The sequence below is a fragment of the Acomys russatus genome, chromosome 6 (assembly GCF_903995435.1).
Source record: "Acomys russatus chromosome 6, mAcoRus1.1, whole genome shotgun sequence".
NCBI lineage: Eukaryota > Metazoa > Chordata > Mammalia > Rodentia > Muridae > Acomys > Acomys russatus.
Window position 1 is genome coordinate 52,577,324 of NC_067142.1, and position 10,832 is coordinate 52,588,155.

At 49.0% G+C, this 10,832-nt stretch overlaps 1 protein-coding gene across 1 annotated transcript; it reads right to left on the reverse strand.

The window, feature by feature from the left end:
- Positions 1–8,511: 8,511 nt before the first annotated feature.
- On the reverse strand, positions 8,512–10,102 carry Fam163a (family with sequence similarity 163 member A). Its single transcript, XM_051147617.1, has 2 exons — positions 9,828–10,102; positions 8,512–9,074 (listed from the first exon to the last, which is right to left on the reverse strand). The coding sequence occupies exons 1-2, from the start codon at positions 9,918–9,920 to the stop codon at positions 8,661–8,663; spliced, it is 507 nt and encodes a 168-aa protein (XP_051003574.1). The 5' UTR covers positions 9,921–10,102; the 3' UTR covers positions 8,512–8,660.
- Positions 10,103–10,832: the final 730 nt, after the last annotated feature.

Below are 10,832 nucleotides of genomic sequence, written 5' to 3' on the forward strand. Positions count from 1 at the left end.
TTTGATTCTGGTGATTTAGAAAAACATTTTCTTTGTTTTGATTTTTTGTTTTTCGAGACAAATTTTCACTGTGTAGCCTTGGCTGTTTGTTTGTTTTTTGTTTTTTTGAGACGGGGTTTCTCTGTTTATTGACTGTCCTGGACTCACTTTGTAGACCAGGCTGGCCTCACAGAGATCTGCCTGCCTCTGCCTCCCCAAGTGCTGGGATTACAGGTGTGCACCACCACATCCTGCTAAGAATGGGGCATCTTAAACACATATAGCTATAGTAGATGAGCAGCATGTTTTATTTTTAAGTGTTTAGGTTATAAAGGTAGAAAATCAAGCTGGGCGCGGTGGCACACACCTTTAATCCCAGCACCCGGGGAGGCAGAAGCAGGTGGATCGATGTGAGTTTGAGGCTAGCCTAGTCTACAAAGTGAGTCCAGGACAGCCAAGGCTACACAGAGAGACCCTGTCTAGAAAAAACAAAAAACAAAAGAGTAGAAAATCACATATCTACCCCTAAACACAAACTGGGTAGTAGTTGAGTTCCTAGGTAATATATTCAAAGTTGAGAAGACTAAAAACTTTACAAAAGGCATGGTGGCCCGCGCCTTTAATCCCAGCACTCAGGAGGCAGAGGCAGGCAGATCTCTGAGTCTGAGGCCAGCCTGGTCTAGAAAGCAAGTCCAGGACAACCAAGGCTATCAGAGAAACTCTGTCTCAAATGACCAAAACAAAAAACAAAAAGAAAAAAAAAAAAAAAAGAAAAAAAAAAAAAAACCAAAAAACCAAAAAGAAAACAAAACAAAACTATACAAAAAACAAAACAGAACTTAGTCCTCCTATTCAGATAGCCTTGCTTACAAACAGACCAGATAGCTGCAGTGGTGTGTGGTTAAGACTGCTTTCTGCTCTTATACAGGATGAGAGTTCAATTCCTAGCAACTACATTTGGTGCCTCACAACTCTCCACTATAGCCAGGGGACCTGACACCCTTGTGTACAAACATACACATATATACACATAAATAAAAGTAAATTTTTTTGGTTGTTGTTTTGGCTTTTTGAGACAAGGTTTCTCTGTGTAGCCTTGGCTCTCCTGGACTCGCTTTGTAGACCAGGCTGGCCTTGAACTCACAGCAATCCACCTACCTCTGCCTCCTAAGTGCTTGGATTAAAGGCAAGCACCACCACACCTGGCAGTAAAATAGTTTTTAAAAATAGATGAATTGTCAACATAATAATGCCACGAGGTTATTTCCTGAGACGTCATTCAAATTCTCATTTGAGTTGTCACTAAATTTGTAAACAGCAGAGGTCAGTGAGGGGCTGGAGAGATGGCTCAGAGCTTAGGAGCGTTTGCTGCTCTTGCAGAGGACCTAGGTTTGGTTCCCAGCACCCCATGGTTAGCCTTCCACTCTGTCAGGCTAGGAAGTAACTCTAAGGAGAGGGTCTGAGGCAGATATTTCTAGACAGAAGGCTGTGGGGGCAGTGCGAAGAAAAGTGGTGGTACTTGGATACTAGTGGGTAGCTTTTGCCTGGGGACCCTTAAGCCTGCCTGAGTCCTGTCTTCCATTCCACAGTCCAGGATCTCAGTGTGCACACAGGCTAGGAGGAAAGTGATCACATCCCACCACTGCCTGGCAAACAGCCTGGCGCTCCCAGAAGGCTGCTTATCTTCTGTGCCCCCTATGTCCATGGCTGAGTCTCCATTGTGAACTCTCTTTATCTTCAGTATGCTGCCTGTTTTCTCCATTCTGTCCCTCAGAGTTGACTGCAAAGCAATCTCTCACCCCACCTCCCCTTTGATTTTCTTTTGGAATGTACTTAAAGGCAGGTTTATCTTAGATTTCTCGTGAGGAGTAGAGATAAGGATTCTTCTTATCCTGCCTGCCTTTGAGTTTACAGAGCCCCATTCTGCCAGGGCACAGAGAACTTTTTTTTTTTTTTTTTTTTTTTAATACAAAAGTAGATCCAAGGGCCGGGTGTGGTGGCATATGCCTTTAGTCCCAGCACTCAGGAGGCAGAGGCAGGTGGATCTCTGTAAGTTTGAGGCCAGCCTGGGCTACAAAGTGAGTCCAGGACAGTCAGGGCGACACAGAGAACTCCTGTCTCAAAAAACAAAAACAAAAAGTTTATTTGACTCAGAATATAACCCTCCCAAGGAGCATGCTCTTTTGTTAGTTTTAGAAGTAAGAATTCCCAATAGGCTGAGGAACCTGGGTCAAGGCAAAAGCCCTGGACTACCCTATGTGATGGACAGGAATGGATACAGGCTTGGTTTGTGCCAAGGGGCCTGAGCTAGAGCCTGAGATCCACCTGACAGGTGTTCAGACCCCAAAGGGAAGGTGATCTCAGGTACTCAAGGTGACCCAGCCACCAGGCATCTGGTGCCCATCCCTACAGAGGTGACAACTGTCCCACCTACTTGAACTCTGAGAGATGGAGTTCTTCATCTCCCACCTCGATGAGGTTAGGAAGTGTTGTGCTCAAATGTTTCCCTGAGGCCTGGACCAAGTCTCCCTGGGAGATGCTCATCTTTGGTAAAGGACCTCTATGGGAGCTGGTACACGCAGGATTGTGAGGGTGAGTTTTATGGAAAGGTGTGTCTTCTTTGGTTGGTGCAAAGGTTTTGTCAGGATGTCCATTGTTTAGATTTCAGGAAGAGGTCAGGGCTACACAAAAGAAGAGTTGCTAAGAAACTATCCTCCTTAATCATCAGAAATGTTTTTGTCCTAAATATTGTATCAAATGCTTCCTGAATAATAAGCTCACAGACCTGCAGAGTATAAGAACTCCATAACACTGGAATAAGCCCTGAACAAACTCTGCCAGACCCTGACTGAACTCTCCGTCCCCTTAGGACCTAAGGCTTGCTGAAACCCCCTACCCCTGTGTGGACACGCCAGCCCTCTCCCCCTCACTGCCTTCGGAAACCTTTGGAAACTCAGTCTCTGGCTATCACCAGCAGCATCCTGATAACCCAGGCAAGTCAGTCTCCAAAGACAAAAGAGCCTTGTCTGGACAAACAACTCCAGGAGGGAGACACTGCAGGCCTGCACGTAGCCCTGGAAGTTTCATTTAACTCATTTCCCAAAGCTCCTGTAAGAAGCCCCTAGAATCCCCTTTCCCTTTGGCAGACACCCCTTTCCTGCTGTGTTTGACCCCCACTCCCACTGTTTGAAACAGTCCTTGCTGCTGAGGTCACACTGCCTCCTGTCTCTAAGGTGCCTAGAAATGGAGCGAGCACACAGCCTCTGGCTTCCTGCCTTCTCACCCAGTCCTCCCACCTGCAGGTTAGGGCAGCTGCTTCTTTCTTCCCCACCCTTATTATTATTTTTTTAAATTTTATTATTTTTTTGGTTTAGTTTTTCAAGACAGGGTTTCTCTGTGTAGGCTTGGCTGTCCTAGACTCACTTTGTAGACCAGGCTGGCCTCGAATTTACAGCGATCCACCCACCTCTGCCTCCCGAGTGCTGGGATCAAAGGTGTGCGCCACCACGCCTGGCATTATATTATTATTATTATTATTATTATTATTATTATTATTATTATTATTATTATTATTATTATTATTATTATTGAGATAGGGTTTCTCTGTGTAGCCCTGGCTGTCCTGGACTCGCTTTGTAGACCAGGCTGGCCTTGAACTCACAGAGATCCCATCCCTCCCGAGTGCTGGGATTAAGGGGGCGCCACCACACCCAGACTTTCTTCCCCTTTCTTCTTCCTACCTAGGTACCAACAGAGCAGTGGCCTGAGGCTGAAAAGGGGCTGAAGAGGTGTATGACTGTCCCATTACAAGCCTGAGGCCAAACTGCTGAGTGCCAGGTGATGGGGATTTGGCGTCATAAAAATGTGCTTCAGGCTCCTTGGTTCTCAGAAGTGAACCATGCTAGCAGAACAGAGGCCAGCCGCTCCCTGAGGCAAAGCTGCACTCCGGTAGATAGCGGAGAAGGGCTGTGGTAGGGCTTAACACAGCCTTGTCCTGGCCAGCCAGCTGCAGCCCACCCAGCGACAGTCACAGCTCTGAGGTAGGGAGAGCCTTGTGTAACACACACACAGACACAATGACTTCATCCCTGACCTTTGGTTGTTATTCTTCTGGTTTCTAGAGACGGGGGTTTCTCTGTGTAGCTCTGGCTGTCCTGGAACTCACTCTGTAGACCAGGCTACCTTTGAGCTCGGAGGTCTGCCGGCCTCTGTCTCCGGAGTGCTGGGACTAAAGGCACGTACCACCACTCCCAGCTTTACTCCTGGCCTTCTCTTTCACGTACAAAGCTAGTTCCCTGCTGTCCAGCCTCCACTCCATCTCTCTTGTTTTTGTAGTCTCTGTGAAACTGCCTCCCTTCTCTCCCTCCCACACAAACACAAGACTGATTGTGTAACTCTGATAAGTCTTCTGAGAAACAATAATCTGACCCAAAAGTAGAGAGGTGAGGGGCATGGGGGCAGAAGTCTGTACTGCCTGCTCCCCAGTGAATTAACCATCTGCAGGACACCTATATGCACTGCAAAATTAGCAGGGCGTGGTGGCGCATGCCTTTAATGGCAGCACTCGGGAGGCAGAGGCAGCTGGATCACTGAGTTCCTAGGCCAGCCTGGTCTACAAATGGAGTGAGTCTAGGACAGCCAAGGCTACACAGGGAAACCCTGTCTCAAAAAACCAAACCAAACCAAACAAAAAAACCTACAAAAATAAAAACCAAACACTGTAAAACTTGTGTTTAGGACAAGAAATTCACATTTAAAAAAATTTGTTTTCTCCCACCAAGTAAGACTTTTATGCAAAACAAACAAACAAACAAACAACAACAACAACCCTTTCCACCCAGTAAGCATTTGTTTACACAAAGGCCGTGCTGTTTTCTGGGAACACAATGTCTGGAGCAGTGAACTTTATCCTTTTCTTCCTTCAGTTCCTGGGTACTAACTAGGTCTTTTCAGACTAGACAACTGAATATGACTGTGAGGACCCCGGGCAACGGGGAAAAGACAGTCACCCCTTGAGTGAGAATAAAACCCAAAGGCGCTTCCTGTCTGGGTCTGTTCACTCTTCAGAATAGTCAAGTTTGCCTTCCGTTGGAACTGTGGCCTTTTTCTTTGCAACCCGGAACTTGTCTCTAATACACCTAAAACTCCTTTTCCATGAAACAGGAAATCCTCCCTGGTTGCAAATGCTGACTCAGCAAAGAGAGTTCCCTTGCAATAAAGTGAGAGCTTAGTTAACCTGAGGGGCAGAAGAGGAGAGGAAGTGAGTAGATTTTGGATGCTTTGGGGGTTCAAACGAGTAATTTTCTTTTTTAAGGTTTTTCGAGACAGGGTTTCTCTGTGTAACAGTCCTGGCTGTCCTGGACTTGCTTTTGTAGACCAGGCTGGCCTTGAACTCACAGCGATCCGCCTGCCTCTGCCTCCCAAGTGCTGGGATTAAAGGCGAGTATTCATTTTAAAACCACGCACAGCTTCCCCTCCCCAGGTAAAGAATGGAAGACCCTCTGGGGTTTCTATTTAAAATTTCTCCTTTATTTCGACATTCACTTGGCTGTGTTCCAAGATATCAAAGATGCGAGACAAGAAATCTTCAGCAGGAGGAGTGGAGTGACGCAGAAAAGGACGGTGGGGAGGAGAAGCTAGTCCTTGGCCCCTCCTCCTCCTCCTCCTCCTCCTCCTCTTCCCTTTTAGGGTTCAGTTTGAAGAGTGTACAAATTGTGTCTCAGGGACAGACTCCACAGCTAAAGGGACAGAATAGGCGGGTGAGATTTCTCTTCCCCAGAAGATGGGGTCACAATGCTGCAGTGAAGAGTGAGGGTCAGGTGACCTGCAGCCTAGGGCGGAGCCTGTGCCTCAAATGCTGTGGGCTGAAGGGGAAGGTGTGTTCCACCCTGCTCCTGCTCCTCATGCCTGGGATCCAGATTTTGACTTGTGGTTAAAGCCGAGAAAGCTACAGGAGACACCAAGGCAAAGGGTGCTTTGTACCCAGAGCTCCCCACATCCCCAAGTACAAAAGTGGGTTACAGTTGGCTGGTTGGGTTGTCTTGGTTTACCAAAAGGCATTTGACGGACGATGATGTCATTATTTGGGGTGAAGGAAATGATAGCTGTTGGACCCAGAGGATAGCAAGGCACTGGGCTGGTGGTGAGGAAGTGGGGAGAGCTGCTGGGCCCAGCAGCAAGTCAAGGGTGGCGTGGAGGCCCAGGATGGGCAGATGGTGGGCCTGGGTGCCCTGGAGCTGCAGAACCATCAGTCTGCACAGAGAGCAGAGGAAGCTGTCTCGTTGGTCCTCCTGCTGTGCCTTTTTGTGGCAGTGCTTGCTCATTTGGGGGCTGAGCAAACGTTTTGTTGTTCTTGAGACAGGGGGAGTGGGGATGTGGATGGGGAGGGGAGTGGGGATGGAAGGGAGAAGGAGAGGGCCAGGGGGTGTGTGTCAAGGGTAGCCCAGGTTGACCTTGAACTTCCTATATAGCCAAGGTTGACTTTTAACAACGCCTACCTTCCTTCCTCTGTGTCCAGAGTGATGGAGTTAGAGGTGGGCCCACCATGCTGGAGTTTGAACCCTGGGCTTTGTGCAGACCTGGCAAGAACTCTATCAACTGAGCTACAGCCCTAGGCCTGACTTGTTTGCCTTTCAGCAGCAATTGAAATAATTTTGTCTTCTAATTTTCTCCCATCCCTTTTTGTGGTTTGCAGCCCACAACAAATGTCCTGCCCCCAGCCAGGGTCAGACACCTTGGAGGGTTCACCCAGCCCAGGCCGGGATGAGGGTAAGAGGAAGGGCGGACTAGCTGGTCTTTCTAAGAAGTCTAGGGCTTGTGGAACATTAAGGGACATTTAGAGGCCATCTAGGCAAGCTTTGCTTCCCTGGAGAAAAATGGAAGTTCTCAGTGAAGATACCTGACTGGTCTCAGGGCTAAGGAGTGAACAGAAAGTAGGCAGAGCATGGCTTCTGCTTCATAACCCAGTGCTCTTTATCTATGGCTGGAGATGTGAGGTGCGCCCTGTTCTTCGTCAAAGCCGCCAACCAACCAAGATTTCAGGAGAAAGACCAGCCCTTTTTTCTGGCTCACCCTCCACAGCATCCTGTGCCTCCAGAATTTGAAGGCATTAACTACACCCTTAGAAGTGGGGACAGTGACTCTTGACCACAGTGGTAACTGGAGAACTTACCAGACATACTTTCTAAAAAAGAACTAAGCCAAACAAAACAAATAAACCAACAAAAACAGAAACCCATAAGGCCACTGCTAGGTGGTAAGTGGGAGGTGTGGGGCCTTGAGACTACAGTAAGACAGCAAAATAGCTGGAGAGTTAGGGGGCCGAAAGAGGGCAAGCCAGCATAAAGTCTAATTTCGGGAGACCCCCCCCCCCCGCCAGAACTCAGGAGAGAGAGCCATGTCCCCTGATGGAATAAAATGGTCCTATTCATAATGTCTCATCACAGATGGATGCTCAGGGGGCGCACCAGCCCCTAGAGGTGCAGGCGTGTGGGAATTGAAGTGCTTCAGCATTGCCTCAGGTCCCTTCTTCTGGTTGACATGGAGACTGGCCACTTTAATTACCTGTTGGTCCAGGGGCTAGAGTGCCAGAGTTTTGTTTTGGTTTTGTTTTTGTTTTTTTGAGACAGGGTTTCTCTGTGTAGCCTTGGCTGTCCTGGACTTGCTTTTGTAGACCAGGCTGGCCTCAAACTCGCAGAGATCCGCCTGCCTCTGCCTCCCGAGTGCTGGGATTAAAGGCGTGCGCCACCACACCGGGTCAGATATTTCTTTCCTGTTGGTATGCTGGACCTTTCTGCTCTGCAGCTCCTGGAGGAGGCAAAGCCACATGGCTGCTGGTGGTGATGAGTACATGAGAGGGTACCCCCTCCCAGCCCCCAGAAATGGGCATCCACGTGACCTCATAGGGTCGAGTCTACATCTGTGGCTAAGCATGGAAGAACAGGAGTAATCGATCAGTACTAGACTTCTAGAACTCTAGTGATTAAAATCTGAAAAGGTTTTCTAGCAGGGGACATAAGAAAGAACTTGAAGGGGAGAGAAGATTCTATAGACTCTTCTTGCTGAAGTCCCCATAAACAGCTGTATGCCGTGGCACTTAGTATCAATTTGATGTGTTTCACGAGGAGGAGATAGATAGCAGATGTGATGTTTCCCAGGAGTCAATATGCCTATTGGAGTAGGCAACCCGAGTTTAAAAAAAAAAAAAAAAAAAACAGAGTGTGAATTAGCTCATGGGTGTATTCCAGCAAGCAATTCCCAACGGGCTCCTTTAACGCCTTTTCCTCTCTCCTCTCAAATTCTGGAAGGTCTCACCGTTTCCTTTCTGTTCATTTCTCCTAGGCATGCCCACTTCATTTCCCAAGGCCTCTGGAAGCTTCCCAAGCCTTTACTTAGCATTCCCTGGTGCTCCTTTACACAGCCCAGCCAAGGAAAGGGTTTGGGCGTACTGGAAGGGGTTGTGGTAGAGAGACACTGGTGACATTGCAGACTTATCAGGTCCCCACCTCTGTGCCAAGGGCTGGAGAAATGCATTTACTAGTTCACATCCTAGTGAGCCCTCTACTATGGAAGCCAGAGAAACTGAGATGCCTCCAAGGGGGGCCCTTGGAGGGTCCCCTCCACCACTCCATTGCTCCTGCTGGGACAGTAGTGTTGGGTGTGTGCAGATCAGGGTGAAAGGATTATACATCTGTACTAATAGCCCTTGGATTAGTGAAGGCCTCATGCCCAGAACTTGGCCAGGTCACCGGGTAACTCTGGGGGGCTGCCGATTTGAGGGATGGGGTTCCCCCCTCTTTGTAGTGTGTAGGGACAAAGGAGAGCCTCTCGCCTCCACCCCCATTGGGCACCATGTCAGCTGTCCGTATGTAAAAGGGGGTGCGGTATGGGGAGCAAGTGGTACAGTGGCTGGCCACTCCACACGGCTGGCTGCAAGACTCGCTGGTAAGAGGTGCCAGACTGCCTCTGCCGTCCAGGACTTGGGAGCTGCAGGCATTGCAGGTGGGGGCCCGGGGATGGATGGAAAGGTCATGTTCTTCCTCTTCCTCCTCCTCCTCAGCATCCTCATCATCTGTGCTCTTCTTGCAGCAGTAATACTGGGGGGTGGAGGGGAGGAAAAAGGATGCTTGAGAGACAGTCTAGTACCCCCCCCTCCCATGTGTATAAGGAACAACCTTCCTCCATCTTTCAGTGGGTACCTCATGCCATCCACATTGCTGGGGAAGGGAAATATACTCCCGTACGACAGGCCCACATGCCACAAGCACCTACTCCCAATTTTTTTTTTTTTTTTTTTTTTTTTCCGAGACAGGGTTTCTCTGTGTAGTCTTGGCTGTCCTGGACCCACTTTGTAGACCAGGCTGGCCTCGAACTCACAGCAATCCACCTGCCTCTGCCTCCTGAGTGCTGGGATTATAGGCGTGCACCACCACGCCCCAATTTTACCAAGCCAATACTTCTCCCTTTCTCTCAGTGTGTACTGGTGGACAGGGAAGCGGAGAGGGAGGCACATGCGTCAATGCAAGGACAGGGTTGGAGGCCACTGCAGCAGCCTTCAGTCTCTCTGGGGCTGGCTTTCCTACCAAGGCCAATATCTCAGGGAAGAAGGTGAGAGAGACCCTTACATCTTCCTGGAACACTCTGGTACCTCTGTAGGGTGTGGGAATACCCTCCCCCCCCCCCACCCCCGCACAGCTCCCTTCTGAAAATGCTCAATTTTCAGCCTCCTTCACTTGTCATTCGTATTGTATGGCTTTGGGCCTTGTTGGCCCTTTCGTTTCTACCCCCATCATGGAGAACTGGTGTGCCGGGGGCCTCCTAGCCTCTGGCTATAGGCCCATGGTACTGACCTGGAGCCTACAGTAGCATAGGACAGCAATGATACAGAGGAGGATCACAGTAGCTAGGATTCCGCCAGTGATCACAACCGTTCCCGCTGTCATCCGCCCGGCGCCCCATCAAACTCTGCAAAGATGCACGCCGGGAAATGAGGAATAGTCGATCCACATTCTCTGCACAGCAGTAGGTGTGAGGACAGGAGCTGAGTGCACCCAGGCCTGCGTGAGCTTCCTGAAGGCACAGGCCTCGCTATGCTTAAGCCAGGGTGGGGTGGGGGCCGCGCCTGCTGGAGGGAAAAGACAGGCCGAGCGCTGACTGCTCCATTTCTCCTTTGGTCGTTTGGTCTTTATTTCTTTCCTTCATCTTTCTATTTCATTATCATTTTATGTATATGCGCATGTCTGTGTGTATGTGGGTCTATGTAGGTATGGGTGCCTGTAGAGGCCAGAGGACAACCTTGAGTGTTGTTCCTCAGATGCCATCAATCATCGTCGTCGTCATCATCATTATCATTATTGTTGTTGTTGTTTTGCTTAGAAACAGGATTTCTCTGTGTAGCCTTGACTGTCCTGGAACTTGCTCTGTATGCCAGGCTGGCATCCTCAAACTCACAAAGATTCACCTGCCTCTGCCTCCCAAATGCTGAGATTAAAGGCTTGTACCACCACCGTCCAGACTTTTTTTTTTCTTTAATTCCCAGACAGAATCTCTCACTGCCCAGAACTTGCCAAGTGGACTAGTTTAGATGACCAGGGAGCCCCAGGAATTTGCCTGTTTCTGGCCCTCTGACACTAGGATTACAGATGCCCACCACCATACCTGCCTTTTTAAAACAGTGGGCTCTAGGACTCAAACTCAAGTCCTCTTTGGAGACTGAGGTTAGGTCCTCATGCTTGCAAGACAAGTCCTACACGGAGCTATCACTCCTGCTGCTGTCTTTGCCCCTCCTTCGTGACTTCTTGCTCCTATTGCTCCATGAGGGAATGCTAGAGGGCTTTGTCTGTGATACATTATGC

Bases quoted from the DNA above. Each gene is read 5' to 3' on its own strand.
- Fam163a (XM_051147617.1), bottom strand. From the start codon at position 9,920: ATGACAGCGGGAACGGTTGTGATCACTGGCGGAATCCTAGCTACTGTG. The intron at 9,075-9,827 runs GTCAGTACCATG...TCCACCCCCCAG, and splicing joins TATGCTACTGTAGGCTCCAG to TATTACTGCTGCAAGAAGAG.